We start from the raw sequence: 20330 nt of genomic DNA on the forward strand, positions 1-20330 counted from the left end.
CTCGGTTTGTATCGTTGCCCAGGCTCTGGTACAAGTATGTATCTGTCTGAATTGCCTCGAGTCTGGGTCTGTGTCTGACTGCACTGTTGCTCCCGGTCTGGCTCTGTCTGTATCGCTGTCCCGGGTCTGGGTCTGTCTGCGCTGCTGCCCCGGGTATATGCTGTGTGTGTGTGTCAGAGTTGCACAGGCCCTGGGGTGAGTGTGTGTCTGCACTACTACCCCGGTCATGAGGGGGTGTTGTGTCTGCAATACTGCTCCGACCTAGGGTCTGTCTGTATTACTGACCTGGCCCTAGAGTGTGGCTGTCTGTATTGTTGACCCGGTCCTGGAGTGTGTCTGTCTGCGTTACTGCCCTGGCCCTAGATTGTGTCTGGCTGCAATGATGGGTCAGACACTGTCTGCAATGTTGTCCCATGTCTCCCTGCCCTACTGTCCCGGCTACGCTGCTATGCTTCGACTTCTTGTTGTTGCACGCACAAAAGTGGGTAATGCTAACTGAGGTTTAATCATTGATATTAACAAAAAAACTACTGAAAATACTAAACAATTTATTTCCACACATTCAGATTAACTGTTGCTACAACATAGAACAATACAGCTCAGAAATAGGCCCATCGTCTGAAGTCTGCATCAAACATGGTGCCAAGCTAAATTAATCTCCTCTGCCTGCAAGTGATCCATATTCTTCCATTCTCTGCATATCCATGTAGTCACACAGCACAGGAACAGGCCCATTGGTTCAACTTGCCCACGCTGACTAGATGCCCCATTACACCAGTCCAAGCTACCCACGTGCCTACCAAGGATGTTGCGCTCACTGGTCTATAGTTCCCGGACTTTTCCTTGCAGCCTCTCTTAAATAGATGCACAACATTAGAGTTCCTTCAGTCTTCCAGCACTGAACCCTTGTCTAACGATGATTCGCATATCTCAGCCAGGGCACCTGCAATTTGATAGGATCGGTCAAACTCAGCATGGATTTATGGAGGGGAAATCATGCTTGACTAATCTTCTGGATTGTTTTGAGGATGTAACAAGTAGAATGGATAAGCAGAGCCAATGGATGTGTATCGAGACTTTCAAAAAGCCTTTGACATGAAGGTACACAGAATTGCTGGAGAAACTCAGCGGGTGCAGCAGCATCTATGGAGCGAAGAAAATAGGCTACGTTTCGGGCCAAAATCCTTCTTCAGACTGATGGGGGGTGGGAGGGGAGGAGGAGGAGCCAGAGGGCGGGGGGATGGGAGGAGACCGCTCGAGGGTTAAGGAAGGGGAGGAGACGTCAAGGGTTAGCAAAATTGGGAGAATTCAACATTCATGCCATCAGGATGCAAGCTGCCCAGGCGGAATACGAGGCGCTGTTCCTCCAATTTCCGGTGTTGCTCACTCTGGCAATGGAGGAGACCCAGGATTTTGTGTACCTTCGATCTTCCAGCATCTGCAGTTCCTTCTTGAGCCTTTGACATGATCCCATATAAGAGGTCAGTGTGTAAAATTAGAGCAAATGGTATTGGGGGTAGGGCATTGACATGGATAGAGAATTGGTTGGCAGACATGAAGTGACTAGAGAGGTGTCGCAAGGCTCGGTGCTGGGACCCCGGTTATTTACAATATATAATGATTTAGACGAGGGAATTAAATGTGACATTTCCATGTTTGCAGATGACACAAAGTTGGGTGCCAGTGTGAGCTGTGATGAGTCCATGATGATGCTGCAGGGTGACTTAGATAGGTTGGGTGAGTGGGCAGATGCAGTATAATATGGATAAATGTGATGTTATCCACTTTGGTGGCAAGAACTGGAAGGCAGATTGTTATCTGAATGGTGTCAGATTAGGAAAAGGGGAGATGCAACGAGACCTGGGTGTGCTTGTACATCAGTCACTGAAAGTAAGCATGCTGGTACAGCAGGCAGTGAAGAAACCTAATGGCATGTCGGCTTTTATTGCGAGAGGATTTGAGTTTTGGAGCAAGGAGGTCCTACTGCAGTTGTACAGAGGGTTCTGGTGGACCACACCTGGAATATTGTGTGCAATTTTGGCCTCCTACTTTGAGGAAAGACATTATTGCTATTGAGGGAGTGCAGCTAGGTTCCCCAGGTTAATTCCTGGGATGGCAGGACTGACATATGCTGAAAGAATGGGTCGACAGGGCTTGTGTTCACTTGAATTTAAGATGAGAGGGGATCTTATAGAAAGATATTTAAAATAAATTAAAGGATTGGACGGGCTAGATGCAGGAAAAATGTTTCTGATGTTGAGAGAGTCTAGAACCAGGGGTCACAGTTTAAGAATAAGGGGTAGGCCATTTAGGACGAAGATGAGAAAAACATTCTGCACACAGTTGTGAATCGGTGGAATTCTCTGCCACAGAAGGCAGTGGAGGCCAATTTACTGGATGTTTTCAATGCGGCGGAGAGGGGCTCTGAGCAGGGTGGCCAAAAATGACGACCGTAGGTGACGGCGTTCTCTCGGAAATCGCAGCACAGAAGGCCAAAAGCGGTCAAGAACAGAGACTTAGCGATATAGATATTGAATTGAATGGCCAATTGGCCTACTCCTGCACCTATTTTTCTAATTTCTAATTTTCTAATTTCTTCTCTAGCTTCCTCTGGTAGCACATGGCACCTGGAGTAATCCAGAGATCACTAACCTGGAGGTCCTGCCTTTCAAGCTTTTTCCTAACTCCCTCTAAATCATTTTGCAGGACATCATCCCTTTTTCTACCTATGTCACTTGTACCAACATGCACAACCACTAACTTCCTGTCCCCCTCTGCTCAGCCGACTTGCTCCGACACTCAAATATTATAAGTGGCAGAATTGTACATAAGTTTAAACTCCTATCTCTGTACGGTATATCAGATATTCTTGGACAACATGCAAAACAAAGCTTTTCACTGTACCTCGGTAAACGTGACGATAATAAACGTAACCCTAAATATCCATGTGCCCAGTTAAAAGGTTCTTTAACACCTCTGTCGTACCTACCTCCAGCACCCCTGGCAGCATGTTCCAGCCACCTACTACTCACTGTGGGGGGGGGGGGGGGGGGGACTTGCCCCTACACAACTTCTTTGACCTTTGCCCCTCTCACTTTAAAGCTAAAAATAAAACTTTTATTTAACCTGCATTTGATGAAATTAACATTTTAAGCCATTGGATTTTGTTTTGTCATTGTGCTGAAGTTTGTCATTTTTTAACAATATCATTGTCAGGGTTGGAAATTGGCATTGATTATGTCTGGTTTACTAAAACAATGTTTGTGATTGTTTCTACTGCTCCAATATTTGACTTTTAAGCCTTGTACTATTATTGAGTAGGATTGCCACAGGAAAATTGAGCATGTCGTTAATGTGTATCCTCCATAGAAAATAGTTCTGAAAGAAAATATTAATTTGCTGTAAGTCCTTGTTTACATGTAATGTGATCACCTTGAGTCTAGGTTAGGAACTAGTGCAGCTTTAAGAAAATGTCTAAAAACAATAAGAAAACTACAGTCATAGTCATTCAGCAGGACAACAGCTCATTCAGCCCAACTCAATCCGATGTTAACCATACGTAAGAGCAGTAACAGTTAGTCCCAATTCCTTTCTTTCTCCTCGGCTTCTGCATGGGAGGATGCCTTTCATGGCTCCGGCTACTTTTAAAGCTCTTTGCTGCATATGCATAGTCACACAGCACACAAACTGCCCCTTCAGCCCAACTCCAGCCATGCTCACCAAGATGCCCCGTCTAAGCTAATTCAATTTTCCTACATTTGGTCCATATCCCCCTCAACCTTTCCTATCCATGCATCGGTTTCCCAACGTTTTGCTTGAATAAGCCATCGTGGAAAACCACCTTTGCTAATTTGACTTGTCTCATTTTGATGATAATTCCATTTCCTATTGTTGCAGCATCCTTCTTACATGATCCCATATTTCTTGCTTTATCTATTCTTTGTACAATGTAGTGTTACGGGCCCATAAGCTCCATAAGATAATGTCCAGTATAGTGTGATTATAGATAGCCTGAGCGTCTCTAATGAGATAGATGCTGCTCTAGTTGGTGTTGGGATGGTTCAGTTGCCTGGTAACAGCTGGGAAGAAACTGTCCCTGAGTCTGCAGGTGTACGTTTTAACACTTCTGTACGTTTTGCCTGATGGGGTGAGACTCGTCCTTGATTATGCTGGTGGCCTTGTCAAGGCAGCGTGAAGTATTAAATGGAGTCAATGGATGGGAGGTTGGTTTGTGTGATGGTCTGGGTGCCTACAATTCTGCAATTTCTTGCGGTCTTGGATGGAGTTGTTCCCAAACCGTGCTGTGATCCATCCTGATAAAATGCTATCCATGGCTCCTCTGTAGAAGTTGCAAAGAGTTGTTCGGGACATGCCAAACTTCCTCAGCCTTCTAAGGGCCAACTTCTGTGCTGGACAAATCTGACTCGAGGCCATGTAGTTTTGGATTCCCTCGCGAGGAGAATATTTCTCAGCACCTACCTTCTGGATCTTTCGCGATTATCTCTTTCTTCACTGAAGTGAAGATTTCTCAGCTTGTTCAATCATTCCTCAAAACCCGAGTGAAGCTTCTCTGAACCGCTTCCCATGCGAGTGCATCTCTCCTTAAATAAGGTGACCCGTGGTACGTGTACTCCAGGTGTGCTTCACCAATGCTCTGATACTGGCTTATCGATGGACTCCATGCTCTTGCAGTTCTTGTGGTTCCTGTACGAAGGCACAGATCCATTCTGCAGCAGATTATGGTTTTTCCATCCATTTAAACAACAAAATATTTATTTTTTGTTCTGCCTACCGAAGTTGGCTGAATTGAAAATTCCAAGAATAAAATCAATTATTTACATTTTATATAAATAGATGCAAAGATCATCTCTGATCAAATTGCTTGTACTTGGACAGGGATAAAGGTCAAATCTGTTCCTCTTTTCCAGACTCTTTCTGGTAATTACTGTGGCCTAAATCTGCTACATCTTATGGTAAGGTATATCTTGGTATACAATTATAAGTTGGTGAGGAAGGCAAATGGAATCGCTGCTTTCATCAGCCAGGGCATAGAATGTTAAAGGGGGGAAATTATGGCCTAACTTTCCAAAACACAGGAAATTGGAGGAACAGCACCTCATATTCCGCTTGGGGTGTCTGCATCCTGGGGGCATAAACATTGAATTCTCCCAATTTTGTTAGTCCTTGCTGTCTCCTCCCCTTCCTCAGCCCTCGGGCTGTCTCCTCCCATCCCTCAGCTTTCGGGCTCCTCCTCCTTTTTCCTTTCTTCTCGTCCCCCCCCCCCCCCCCACCCCTATCAGTCTGAAGAAGGGTTTTGGCCCGAAACGTTGCCTATTTCCTTCGCTCCATAGATGCTGCTGCACTCTCTGAGTTTCTCCAGCATTTTTGTGTACTTTCCAAAACATTAGCTGAGCCATAGCTCGAATACCATGTGTAGCTCTGGTGGCTGCACTGTAGGAAGGACACAATTGGACTGAGGGTGGTTCGGATGGAGCAGCGGTAGAGTTGTTGCCTTGCAGCGCCGGCGACCCGGGTTTGCACCCGACTACAGCTGATGCCTGCATGGAGTTTGTACGTTCTTCCCGTGACCTGCCTGGTTTTTCTCTGAGATCTTCGATTTCCTCCCACACTCAAAAGACGTACAGGTTTGTAGGTAAATTGGCTTGGTAAATATGAAAATCGTACCTTGTGTGTGTTGGTGAGTGTTAATATGCGGGGATCGCTGGCGGGCACGGACCCGGTGGGCCGAAGGGCCTGTTTCCACGCTGCAACTCTAAACTAAAGAGAGGAGATTCCGCAGGATATTGTCTGGGATGCATTGTTTCAGTTATGAGGAGAGATTGGATGGGCTGGGTTTGTTTTCTCTGGAGCATAAGTTAGCATTAAAGGGCAGTACAATGGTGCAGCGGTGGAGTTGCTGTCTTACAGCGCCAGAGATCTGGGTTTGATTCTGATTACGGATGCTGTCTGTGCAGAGTTGGTACATTCTCCCTGTGACCGCGTGCGTTTTCTCTGGGTGCTCCGGTTTCCTCCCACACTCTAAAGACGTTCAGGTTTGTAGGTTAATTGCCTTCAGTAAATTGTCCCCAATGTGTAGGATAGAACTAGCGGACAGGTGATCGCTGTTCGGCACAAACTCAGTGGGCTGAAAGGCCTGTTTCCACACTGCATCTCCGAGCTAAACGAAACAGGTGGTTGAGATGTACAAAGTAAAGAGGGGCATAGATAGGGTAGAGGGCAGGAGACTTTACCCCAGAGCAGAGATGCCTAAAACAAGAGGGCACAGGTTTGGGGTAAGGAACCAAAAGTTTAAAGGGGATCCAAGGATGGTTTATTTTCATCCTTGGAGTGATTGGAAGCTGGATGCACTGCCTGAGCAGCTCGACATTCACAACAATCAAGTATTACAAACGATAGACACAAAGCTCTGGAGTAACTCAGCGAGACAGGCAGCATCTTTGGAGAGGAATGGGTGACGTTTCGGGTCATAGTACAAGATGTCCACTTGAATCACCAAGGCACAGACCAAGTGCCAGTAAGTGAAATTAGAATAGATGAGTTCTTGGTGGCTGGCGTGAATTTGGTGGACTATTTCTGTGCTCTAAAACTCTACATAAACATAAGATTGCACCAGCAAACAGAATCAGAAATGTTTCAACAGTCAACATTGTGAGTAGGAGATTATTTGATGGACAGGAAATCAAGTTAGTGCAATGAATGTTGCTTGGTTTGCAGAAGTTTTCCAAGTGGATTGTTGGCTCGGGGGTGCCAGGTCTGTTTTTTTGTTGAGTGTTGATGTCAATGATTTGTCCTTTGGCAAAACAGTTAAAGGGATGTTGTTTTAAAAAATATTAAATAAGGAATGAGCAGAAAGGCAGTAAATTCACCCGTTAATGTGCGCAAGCGTGAAATGGTATTTTGAAGACTAAATAAGAAAATGAATATATATTCATGAAAAGATAGCAAAAATCCGAGTGAGGGGTGAGACAATTTGCTAACTTCAGAGCTGACCAGCATAATGGCAGTTTTTCCTCCAGAGGCAAAAGGTTTGTGTTTAATAATAGGAATATGATGTGCAAAGGTCATTTGTTCATGTGCAATACATTGTATATACATGTTGGTTGGCGTGTACTCTACATTACATTTACATGCATGTTGGGTTGACGTGTACTCTACATTACATTTACATGCATGTTGGTTGGCGTGTACTCGGTGGGCCGAAATGCCTGTTTCCAGGCTGTATCGCTAAACTACACTGGTCCAATTGTTAGGAAATCATATAATGTTGGATGCTCCATTGAGAGATTGATACATAAAAGACGGGAATTGTTTTCATTGCTGAAAAGAAAATGTAACTAATTTAAGGTTTAAAGTTTTGATAACTTGAATAGACTTTCCAACCGAAAGAAACTAGTTATTTAAAATTGTCACATATATTTCTTGTACTTGGGGAATATAAGGATTGAAAAGAGGAGGCTGTTGTGATTGTGACTGATCTTTTGCCTTTATCCAACCATCTGCCCATCAACCCACCACCTACCTGTAACCACCTATCACTTCCCAGTCTTTGTCTGTCGGTGTGGGCGCTGCGAGTCGGCTGCCCTGCCAGCGGCGTGTTCGTCATTTCTACTTTTTTGTATTTTTTTTAGTGTGTCCATATGCGGTGGGGGGGGGGGGGGGGGGGGGGGGGGGGGGGGGGGGGTGCTTTCGGTTGCCTCCTCCACGGAAAGGCAACTTTTTCCATCTCCCTCGCGGCCTAACATCATGGATTGGAGCGGCTTTTCCCGGAGTCGGGCCCGGAGTTTCAGCAGCGGGCGCAGCGTGGACTTTTTTATCGCGGAGCAGGCGAGCCCTTGTCAAGGTCGCCAGACGGGAGTGCTCCAATCGCTGGCCCACGGACTGTTACAGCCTGAAGTCGCGGTCAGCGGAGCTTCTTGCCACGGGATTGGCGTTTGGAGCCTGGGACCCCTCGCCAGGGATCGCCGGAGAAGAGCTCCGACCGCCAGCCCGCGGCCGATAACATCCTGAAGCCGTGGTCTGAGGAGCTTCTCGCCGCAGGCGCGGCGTGGACGTACCATCTGGAGCCTGGGTTCCCTCAGCGGGGACAGCCAGAGAGGAGCTCCAACCGCTGGCCTGTGGCCTACAACATCCTGAAGCCACGGTCTCCAGAAGGAAAGTGCCGATTCGGGACCTCCAAGCCGCAGAGTGTGTTCGTCCGTACCGATGTCATTTCAACCTTCCAAACGAGAGGGCCTGTTCCTCTGGCCATCCGTAGCGGCGACTGGAGGTTTATGGCCCCGACCATGGGCGAACAATGGAGGAGGACTGACTGTACTTTGTGCCTTCCACCACCATGAAGAATGCTGTGGTGGATGTTTGTGTTTAATTTTTTTAGTGTATTGTGTGTTCTTTTTCGATTGTACCACTGCTGGCAAATTCATTTCACTGCACTTATATGTGTATGTGATGAATAAAACTGATTGATTGATTGATTGTTCTGTCTGTCCCTGCTCTCCCAGCTTTCTCTCCTCCCATGACCCCCAACACCATCAGTGTGAAGTTGGGTCCTACCCAAAAAGTCACCTAGCCATCTTCCCCAGAGATGCTGCCTATCTCTGGCAGCGCTGGAGTAACACAACTCCAGCATTTGATCTTTTTCCCCCCTGAAGAAATGCTTTTGTCTGACTGCGATTCACAAGGTTAGAGGGATTGTTGGGCAACAAGAGTGACCCCGGAGACAGATTGTGACATAATCTCATGCGATGAAAATGCAGATGAAACTATCGCATAGTTTTAAGTACCGTAAACAAGGTATTTTGTGATGTTATACGTTATCTGTGAACACATTTCAATACGAGATCTTATACTTTGTAACCCATTTTCCCTGTGGGGCCCAACAAGATGGTGATTGTTTATTTTCGATAGCTGTTCCGTCATCAGCTTTAAGCTTGTGTCAAAATGGACATCTTGTACCAACTCTTTGGAGTTGGTGGTTTTGCCTGACGCCTGCTCAGTTTTTCTAGAGGTGTCTAAGAGCCGTGATCATGAGCAATGGAAAGAGTTGACTTTTAGACAAAGCTGGGCAGTGTGGCTGTGATAAAGATGCAGAAATAGATGCTTCAGGGTGAGACAGCCAGGCTAAATGATGGGCAGATGGAATATAATGTGGTAAAACATGAGAACATAAATCGAAAGGCAGATTCTTAAATGAGAGATTGAAAGCTGTTGCCGTTCTTGTGCACAAGTTGCTGAAAGTTAACATGTCATTCTAGCAGGTAATAAAGGTAATGGTATTGAACTGTTATTTTCACGCCTCACATTCTCTCTGTACCCTTCCAGATCTCCAGTTTCCCTCTCCCCTGGCTGTCAGTCTGAAGAAGGGTCTTGACCTGAAAAGTCACCCATTCCTGTCTGCCTGTCCTGCAGAGTTACTCCAGCATTTTGTGTCTACCTTCAGTGTAAACCAGCATCTGCAGTTCCTTCCTACATATCTGTCTAAAGCTAATGGTATGTTAGCCTAAACTGCAAGAGGCTTTGAGTACAAGCGTAAACACATCTTTCTCCAGTTCTACAAAGGCATGATGAGACGGTATCAGGAATAGTGCTTCCAGGTTTGGTCTCCCAGGGAAGGAGAGAATCTGTTGATTAAGGTGTGTAATGATGGGTCACCAGGCTGGTTTCGTTCGAAGAGAGATTACGCTGCAAAGCCCTTTAGCAGAAGCAGAGACAATCTCGCAAAGAGATCACTCTTTAAATGAGATGCAGAGTTGATGGTTCCCAAGGATGGAGCGCCCAGAACCAATTGTCACCCCTTCAAACTAAAGAATTAGTCATGTGGGACAGATGTGGGGGGCATTTTCTTCATCCTGGGGGTGGCAAGGATTTGCAATTCTTTCCCCAGAAATATGAATTGAAGCGAGGGCTATGAGGATGTGGCACACCAAGAGGTCAGCCATTGTCTCATTGAATGTCTATTAGCTCCAAAGGGGCAGGTTATTATGTCAAATCTTGCACCCATCACTGAAGCCTGTATTAAGAAACTTCAAGAGACCTCAACCATCTGCTATTTAAAGAGCTGGGCTTTGCCCAAATGTTATACTTCAACCCACAATTTCCACTAATCCCCTTAACTAAATGAAAAGCCTGCCCCTTTTTTTTTAGTGCTGCTCTATTTTACCTTTGCTGTTTGTGACATCTTGTTGGGTGTCAAAGTACTGGATTTCTTCCTCAGTCACGACAGAAACGGTGCTTTAACAGTGTTGCAACGTATAATTCACTTTCAGTGCACATTTTCTTACGTTAGTTGCAAATTTAGTTCAGAGATACAGTGCGGAAAGAGGCCCTTCATCCCACTGTGTCCGAGCTGACTAGCGATCACCATACACTAGCACTATCCTACACTCTAGGGACAATTTTACCATTTATACTGAAGCCAATTAACCTACTGGTCTCTGGCGCTGTAAAGCAGCAACTCTGCCACTGCACAGCAAGAAGTCCCTCTGGCAAACAGGACAAATTATGGGCATAAGCTTACTCGCTGTCTTAGCTGTGTCGTAATTGATGTCATAGAGCATATTGCATGTAAACAAGCCCTTTGTCCCAACTTGCCCATGCCAATCAAGATGCCCCTTCTCCACTCTTCCAACCTACCTGCATTTGGCCTCTATCCTTCTAAACTTTCCAATTCCATGTACATGTCCAAATGTTGTCATAGTATCTGCCTCAACTGCCTCTGGCAGCTCGTTCCACATACCCATCACCCTTTGTGTGAAAAAAGTAGCACATCCCCCTCACCTTGTCCCCTGGTTCTCGATTCCCCTACTTTGGGTAAAATACTTTGTGCATTTACCCTTTCTATTTCCCGCATTATCTTACACACCTCAACAACATCCTCCTGCGCTCCAAGGAATGAAGTCCTAACCTGCCCAGTCTTTACCTAGAACTCAGGCCCCTGAGTCCTGGCAATGTCTTTGTGAATCTTCCCTGCATTCTTTGAGGTTTAGAGGTGGTTTCATGGAGGTAGTGGTGAGTATAGAGATTTGTCAAGCACCTCTGCATATATCTAAATGCACCAGCAGCTGGAAAACTCAGATGCACATAAATGGAATTGAGATTAGCATTAACTACTTGAATAATGGAACAAGCGCATGGATGAATGATTCATTTCTTTTCTCTTCCATGGTGATTGTTGAAGTTTGGGATGGATTGTTTTGCCAAACCCTGCTTTACTCTACAATTGCAGACTGCTGAAATATTGAATTAATTTGTTTAAACCTGTTAACTGGAGAGAAGTGTTCAATAGAAATGAGTGAATGCTTTTCAGATGCGTATTTTTCCAGTGTTTGATTTAAAAAAATATTTATGTTTGGGTGCTGCTTATCCTTGATGCTTTGCATGGACAGCAAGTTTTTTGCTTTTCATGTCACCGTTTTTAGTATTTATCTGAACAATAGATGATCTGGCTCTGAAATTCTAGATATCCTGAACTGTTAACCGAAGAAAAGATAAATAATTTGTCCATTGCATTTGGTTTTCCTGATGTGGTCTCTTTACATCGGCAAGTCCAAGCATAGACTCAGCAACTGTTTCAATGAACATCTGCGCTCGGTCTTCCTGGATCTATTATCAATTTTAACTCCCCTTCCCATTCCCATATGGACCTTTATGTCCTTGGTCTTCTCCATTGTCAGAGTGAGGCCACACATTAACTGGAGGAGCTGCACCTTGTATTCCCCTTGGGCAGTTTACAGCCATGTGGTATTGGTATTCAAATTCTCCAATTTCAAGTACCACTATTCTTTCTGCACCTCTCCCCATTCATCCAGCTTCTTTCCTTCCTCCTTTCACTCGTCTCCCTCTCCAAAGGACCTATTTCTCTCTTATCCTCCCTCTTTTCCTATCCCTCAGCCTCCTTCCACCTATAATGCTCCCTCCGACTTTACATTTCACTTCTCCTCTTCTATCCTTATCTGACACCGTGTTTTCTTCATTTCAACACTCGCCTTTGCCACTTACTCCACCCATCTGCCAATCAACTACCTCCCACCCCCTTATCTATACCCAGCTCTCAATTAGAAACAAGAAAGTGCAGATGCTGGTTTACAAAAGAACGCACAGAATGCTGGAGCAACTCAGCGGGTTAGGCAACATCTCAGGATGACACAGATAGGTCACTTTTCGTGTCGGATCCTTGGTGACTCTGCCACACCCCCACCTCTCTTTTCTGGCTTTTTTCCCTTCTAATCCAATCAGTCTGAAAAAAGGCCCCGACCCAAAACGTTGTTTGTCCATTCCTTTCACAAATGCTGCTTGACCCACTGGGCTCCTTCAGCACTCAAGATTCCATCATCAGCAGTTTCTTGTGTTTCTTAATAATTTGCTTGATTTCCCTTACTCCCTCCACTACTCATCCCTTCCCTGTCCATTCCTTTTTGGAAATCGCCAGCTACTATTTGGGGATTTCCAACGAACGTGAATGGCTCATAAGGTAGTACCACACTCTGACTTCTTTAACTCCAGTTATTGCAAGTAGACCTGAGCTTGACGGTATTATAAAATGCCACCTAAAATACTTCAGCAATGAATTTGTGTTAGCTGTGAATTGGAAGGTTGTAGATTCAAGAGTCAAGAGTGTTTTATTGTCGTATGTCCCAGAAAGAACACTGAAATTCTTACTTACAGCAGCACAACAGAATATGTAAACATAGTACATTGTAAACAATATAATAAACGAGAGAGAAAAAAAAGTTGGAGATTTTATCCCAAAGTGCCACGTCACATTTCCCTAGAGTTCCTATTCCATTTTTGGCGAGTATTTGTCCCTCATACAACATGATTAAAACAGAGACACGAGGAATGGCAGATGCTGGAATCTTGAGCAAAATGCAAACTGCTAATCAAGGACAAATCTCACCCTGGTCCTGCAACCTCTTCTACCCTCTCCCGTCGGGCAAGAGGTACAGGTGTCTGCAAATGCACACCTCCAGATTCAGGGACGGTTTCTTCCCAGCTGTTATCAGGCAACTGAACCAGCCTCTCACCAACTGGAAACCAGTCCTGGCCTACCATCTATCTCACAGGAGACCCTTGGACTGTCTTTAATCAGACTTTACTGGACTTTATCTTGCACTGAACATTATTCCCTTCATCCTGTATCTTTACGTTGTGGACCACTTGATTGTAATCATGTGTAGTCTTTTTACTGATCGGAATAGCACACAACAAAAAGCTTTACACTCTACCTCTGTACATGTGACAATAAACTAACTGGACTAAATGGATGGATTTAAGAAAAACCAGTTGAGTACATAAGAGGGGAAGAAGCCGAGGGAAATGTTCTTCAGGTAAGATAGGGTGGGAGGAGGCTTATGTGGAGAAAGAATGAAGATACATAGGCTGGGTGAGGAAAATAGCCTGTTTCTGTTTTTTTTTAAGTGCTCAGGCAAAGCAAGAGCCTACATCACCATACAGTGATGAGGGGACAATGGGTAGTACACAACAAAAAAACATTCCACTGTACCTCGATACACGTGACAGTTATAAATTAAACGACACTGAGTGCTGGAATAACTCAGCAGGTCAGGCAGCATCTGTGGCGGAATGGAAAGCACATATCTAAAACAGATATGCAGTGATAGACTTACTGCTGTTGTGAGAGTTGTGCATGTGAATACCTTGTCTTCACTTGCAGAGTTCATCGGCAGTAAAGTTTCAAGTTTCAGAAAGGTTTGAGATAAATGCAACTTCTTTCTTTCTTTCTAATACAGCATGTGTACCTTCATGTCCTGCCCTGCTGCATCACGTTCTGGTAGATTGCCTCTTCTAAAGCATTTCCAGCTTTACCAAAAATACTGAATTTCACTTGAAGGAGCTAAAAGGACACTTTAATGCTTTCTATAAATTAAGAAAACCTGGAGACGCTGAACGTACAGACAGCAGAAGTGTGGCTAAACAGAATTTAAGCATTGGGTTGGAAGACATCCCAGGACTGTAACTGGTGAAAAGCTTTTAATTCATCTCAACCCTTTCCTTAATTTTAATTTTGGATCACAATGAGCACAGTAAGTATTGACAGTGGCATAGTCTGAGAGTAAACTTTGCAGTGCTCCATGCTATAATAATTTAAATAAAATTTTAAGCTGCCAAGTTGCACCGTTTCTGAGATGGTATGACTGAGATAGTGTGAATTTTGAACAAAAATTTTTATCTTCCTCTCCTCCAATGTAGAATAATGGAGTGACACGTCACGGAGTAGTATCAAGGGTTACGCAGTAATTGTGAAGGCTTAGGTTTATTATTGTCATGTGTACCGAGGTGCAGTGAAAAGCTTTGTTTTGCAAGCTATCCAAGCAGATCATATAATACTCCTACATGTAAATAGAATCAAGCTCAGTACAAGTACAATAGGTGGAGCACAAAGGGTAAGATGCAGAATGCAGAATATAGTTATCAGCATTGTAGCACATCGGATCCCTAGACCAAGTCCAATGCCTGCCATGGGGTAGAGATGAATCGGACAGTAGTCTAGTTTATGGAAGGACCATTCAGAAGCCTGATAACAGAGAGCTAGATGCTGTGTCTGAGTCGTGTGGTGCGCACTTTCAAGCTTCTGTTACTTCTGCCTGAGGGGAAGACCAGGGTGGGACAAGTTACTGATTATTTTGGCTGCTTTTCTGAGGCAGCCTGAAGTGTAAATGAGTGAAATGGAGGGGGTGAAAGCAGAAAGTGGAATTCTTTGGGCTAAGCATTGCAGTTAGGTGTTGTACTCAGCGTACCTGGAAATGCTGTGGATTTGTCTTTGGTTATTCATGAAAATCACCTAAACTCCACTGATTTCAGGATTAACTTGGGGTCATTGCCTTGAAAGCTGCTCTGTTCTCCTCAGATTTTTGCCCTTTGAATCAATGGCACGCTACTTGATTAAAACGTGTTATTTCCCAAACACATTTGGTCAAAGCGTTATCTTAAGGTAGAAAAATGTGGGGATCAGTGTGGGGAGCATTTTATTCATTTTCTGTTGTCTTGTGGTTGGCTCGACCCAGAAATTGCAATGATTTTTTTGATACTGAAATGTTGGTAACACCAGATGAGCATATTCCTTGCTCATCTTGACAGTATTAAGTATGAACTTGAGCTGGATGTTACCAGTTTGTGTATGTGGTTCTACAGATTTTTATATCTACACTCCTCTCACCACTGTTTTGAAGGTATCTTTTTAATGGAAATGTTGTTTCCTTGTCCTACCAATGCATATCAACTTTAACTCTTTGCACTCTAACCCATTTTAGGACTATAGCCATGAGTTTACAAGGCTGTACATGTATTCCTTCTCTGGATAATAATTATATGGACAAATTGAATTAAAGTCAGGTGTGTGTGTATATTAGAAACGGCACTGGAAATTATTCTACACTAAAAATTTGCAGCCTCATAAATCCACAGGGTCTGCCATGTAATGTTATCTATTCACCTGCTACAGGGTACTTCAATACTAAATCAACTCTTCCCACTTGCATTCATTTCTGGCTCAGTGGTAGAGCTACTGCCAAGGAGCCAGAAACCCGGGTTAGATCCTGACTACGGGTGCTGTCTGTATGGAGTTTGTACGTTCTCCCCGTGACCTGCGTGGGTTTTCTCTTGAGATTTTCGGTTTCCTCCAACACTCCAAAGAGGTACAGGTTTATAGGTTAATTGGCTTTGTATAAATGTAAAAAATTTCCTGTGTGTGTGTGACAGTGTGTGGGGATCGCTGGTCGGTGCGGACTCGGAGGGCTAAATGCCCTGGTTCCATGCTGTATCTCTAAACTAAACCCTAAGGAAACTTTGCAGAGTTGTTGATCATCTATGACAGACATTTTTGTAGTTCAGTACAAAGTGATCAGATGAACTAAAGCAAACTCCTTGTGATGTTGATAGAGCGCTGTCCGCCAGAGACGGTTTGATCTCCCAGTTTAACTATTGACTCAGTTTACACCTCACGCTGCCTCGGCAAGTCTAGCAGTATAATCAAGGGCGAGTCACATCCTAGCCACTCCCTCTTCTCCCCTCCCCCATCAGGCAAAAGGTATAGAAGTGTGGAAATGCCCACCATCCGATTCAGGGACCGTTTTTTTCCAGCTCTTATCAGGCAACCACCACAACCAGAGAGCAGTGCTGAACTACTATCTATCTCTTTGATGACCCTCAGACTACCCTTGACCGGACTTTGCTGGCTTTACCTTGCACTGAACGTTATTCCCTTATGTATCTATACACTGTAAATGGATTGATTGTAATCATGTATTGTCATTCTGCTGACTGATTAGCACGCAACAAAAAGTTTTTCACTATACCTTGGTACACATGACAATAAACTAAATTAAAACTGAACTGAACTAAACTGAACAGTTGCTTCAATTCCCTTTGCCATTCCCAACTGCCACTCCCATACCGACCTTTCCTTCCTTGAACTGAAAGAACAGCTCCTCATAATTCCACATCAGTAGCCTACAACCCAACTGCATGAACAGTGCATTATCCCCCTCCCTCCCGCACATCCCTTTCGTTCCACTCCCCTGTCACAGTTCCTTCCTCTCTCCTGCTCGCCACCCACCCCTTCCTAATCTGGGTCCTCATTTTCTTCCCACCATCCCTCCGCTTCTCCAGTTCACTCACCACCTTCCTTTCTTATCAGATTCCACTATTTGCACCATTTTGATTTCTCCACATCACCTCCATCCGAGCTTAGCATCTCCACCCTTCTCTCCCACTCCAGAACTCACCGGCCAATTAACCCCTCCTCATCTGAATACACTCATCATTTGCAATGTCTTGCCACACCCCTTCCTCGCACCTCTTTCTTCCAGCTTTCTCCCCTTTATCTCAGTCTAAAGAATTATCTGAGTCAAACATTGTCTGTCCATTCCCTCTACAGATGGGCCTGACCCCCCCCCCCCCGAGTTCCTCCAGCACTTTGTTTTTCTCAAGCCCCCCCCCCCCCCTCCCGAGTTCCTCCAGCACTTTGTTTTTCTCAAGATTCCAGCATCTACAGCTCTTTAAGTCTCTGTCCAATTATTTTAAATTTACACTCTGAAATTATCTCGAAATCAGTTAAAGTTTGGGTTCACCCTTTGGTGCCTTTGCACGGAAACATGGAAATTAATATTTTGCAGAGATTGAGGCTGATGTCAAGTCACTGATGGAAGATAACGTCTTATTGCAGAATTGGACAGTAATGATGAGAGATTAGGTGACAGTAAAAGAGACAAATAATCAAGTCATGCAGTACAGTTTTGCTTTGTGTCTTAGGCTCCCAGGAAACGCAGGATGATACCTTCCCAGCAGGCGAGAAGGGTGCGGCGACGGCACAGATCTGCAGAAGTGGAGGAGCCACAAGCAGACATGGTTGAAAGTGGTGAGTGGCAATAGAGATCTCAATGGCTCCACCCACGGAACCCCTTAATTCCATGGGTGAACCAAGCGCATGGAAGCATGGAGAAAAGGCATTAATTTTGCAATGATGATAAAAAATTGATGAGAAGGTTATGCTTTGCGGAGAGATTGCACAAACTGGTATTGTCGGAGACAGAGGATACCTGATAGAAATATATAAAATTCTGAGATGTGTAGAGAGGATTCAGATTTACTGTCGCGCATGCCGAGGCACAGTGAAAAGTTTCATTTTGCATGCTATCAAATCGGGTAAATTCAACTGGTGGGGCAAATGGGGAAGATACAGACACAGAATGCAGTTCTCGGCATTGTAGCACATCAGTTCCACAAATAAGCCAAATGTACACGATAGGGTAGAGGTGAATCGGACAGCACCTCAGCCTATGGAAGGACTGATAACAGAGGGGACCAAGCTGTTCCCAAGTCTGGTGGTGTGCTCTTTCAAACTTCTGTACATTCTGCCAAATGTGAGGATAACCAGAGCAGTCTTTGCCTTTCTCTCTCCATCCCCTTCCCCTTCCCAGTTCTCACACTAGCCTAAAGGCCCTGTCTCACAGTGTGAGTTCACCCACGAGTGTGCCCGGGTGAAAGAAAAAATCACACTCGTGGTTGTCTACGAGATTCCAAGTTTATGTTCACGAGTTTAAACGAGTTCCCACATGTATGTCTAAGTTTGCCGTTTACTTCTCATTTCTGCGATGTATCAAGGTCGAGTTACCAAGTTCCTCTCCCGAGTTACCAAGTTCCTCTCCCGAGTTACTCTTGAGCCAACCATGAATGAAGGTCTGTTTTAAGTATCAAATAGAGGAGCTGGACAGCATCTCATACAGTAAGTATATTCTGATTCAGTATTGAAAGTTGTTCAATTTCAGAACTTTAAAAGAACTAGGCAGGATCTCGGCCTCGCACTCGCTGCCATTGTGCAGCAAGGAGGCAGTGGCGGTGAAGCAACAGTGTTAAAGAAGACAGCTCCATCCTGAATTTACTGCCAGGTCTACACAATGCGGAGAGACGGGAGATGAAATCTTTGAATGTGGACGGATGTCTCCGCACCTGCTCTTTCTAAGCAGAATATATTTTTAGTTGCCTTTCAAGCCGGGCTTTGGTTTTATTCCTTGTTTTTGTTTATTCGCACACATTTTTCGTGTGTGAGGGTGTGAGAAGTCCATGCCGGGTGCCGGCCGCAGCCACTGTTCTTTCACATCAGTTGCACATCAGATTGTAGGGAGTCGGAGCTCAGGGTTCGCTTCCTGAGCTGCTTTGGTGCCCAGGCGCGAGTTGAGGTGGAGGGAGGTTGGGGTGGGGGGGGGGATGGGCAGGCATCATTAATCTATCTGGGGTGACAAGGCTCTTGGGTGAGGCTGGGATCATTCTCTGCTCTCATCTCTCTCTTTCTGTGTGTGCATTAGCAGGGGGAAGAGCGGTCTACCTTGCTTGGGTACCTTGCTTGGGCCATAATGACGATCTGCAGCGCCTGCCCCAGTCATTGCAGCCATCAACTGGTTTTTCATTGCAAAAGGATTTGGTGGAGCAGAGAGGTCTACCCAGCTGTACAGGGTCTTGCCCTGGAGTATTGCGTACAGTTTTGGTCTCCAAATCTGAGGAAGGACATTATTGCCATAGAGGGAGTGCAGAGAAGGTTCACTAGACTGATTCCTGGGATGTCAGGACTGTCCGAGGTTTATACTCTCTAGAATTTAGAAGATTGAGAGGGGATCTTATAGAAACTTACAAAATTCTTAAGGGGTTGGACAGGCTAGATGCAGGAAGATTGTTCCCGATGTTAGGGAAGTCCAGGACAAGGGGTCACAGCTTAAGGATAAAGGGGAAATCCTTTAAAACCGAGATGAGAAGAACTTTTTTCACGCAGAGAGGGGTGAATCTCTGGAACTCTCTGCCACAGAGGGTAGTTGAAGTTCATTGGCTATATTTAAGAGGGAGTTAGATGTGGCCCTTGTGGCTAAGGGGATCAGGGGGTATGGAGAGAAGGCAGGTACCATCAGCCATGATCAAAATGGCGGTGCAGGCTCGAAGGGCCGAATTTCCTGGCGTCTCTGAGATGGATTTCATGGACACAGACTCACAAGTGAAGGGCTGAACCCTGCCATGCCTAAAGTGAAAGCTGTTGCAGATGCACATTAATCTCAGAATTCTAGGACTGGTCAATTACTGTGCAAAATTTATTCCAGATTTTGCTGCACTGGCAGATCCGCTGAGAAAGTTGACCAGGAAAGATGTACCGTTCCAGTTTGGCAATGAACAGAGACAGGCATTCAAAGCACTGAAACAGTCTAATGTGTGCAGAAACCTTTGGATATTATGATCCAGCTGCACCAACTGGATCATAATATCACCAAGTGATCACCAAGTCATAGCTGGGAGCAGTGCTGGTACAGTCACATGCAGATGGACCCAAAATCATAGCATATGCCAGTCGATCTTTAACCAGCGTGGAGAGAAGGTATTCTCAAACAGAGAAAGAAGCACTGGGACCAGTGGGCCTGTGAAAGGTTCCATGCATACTTGTACGGCATTGAATTTGAACTTGCCGCTGGAAATGATCTAATCGACAAGGTCCAAGCCACGTGCCAGCACAGAATGTTGGGTGCTGAGACTCAACAGTACAAGTACAAAGTAGTCCACATTGCTGGGACCCGCTGTCGAGATTGTTGAAGGATGAACAGCTGAGAGCAACATCCACGCTAGAGTTGGAAGCAGAGAACTTTGAGCGCTTCTTCGCAATTCAGTCAATGCCAAGAGCCGTGACAACGAAGGAAGTTAAAAGGGAATCAGAATATGATCCTGAACTCAAAGATATCAGAGAGCGTATTCACAGTGGGCAATGGAATCAATGCCCTTACAAAGCATATGTTCCCATAAAAGATGAATTTTGTGTCATT

The 20330-nt window shown here is 44.9% G+C and overlaps 1 protein-coding gene across 4 annotated transcripts in view; it reads left to right on the plus strand.

Moving 5' to 3' along the window:
- The window catches only part of rnf4 (ring finger protein 4), a 38901-nt gene that overhangs the window by 461 nt on the left and 18110 nt on the right, over positions 1–20330 (plus strand). For 3 of the 4 annotated variants that reach the window (XM_055632270.1, XM_055632271.1, XM_055632268.1), the window contains exon 2: positions 17287–17392. In XM_055632270.1, the coding sequence (XP_055488245.1) occupies positions 17287–17392 (106 nt within the window). Of the gene's footprint in view, positions 1–13766; positions 14061–17286; positions 17393–20330 lie in introns of all 4 variants that reach the window. The other variant, XM_055632269.1, reaches the window with a different exon arrangement.

The sequence above is a fragment of the Leucoraja erinacea genome, chromosome 3 (assembly GCF_028641065.1).
Source record: "Leucoraja erinacea ecotype New England chromosome 3, Leri_hhj_1, whole genome shotgun sequence".
NCBI lineage: Eukaryota > Metazoa > Chordata > Chondrichthyes > Rajiformes > Rajidae > Leucoraja > Leucoraja erinaceus.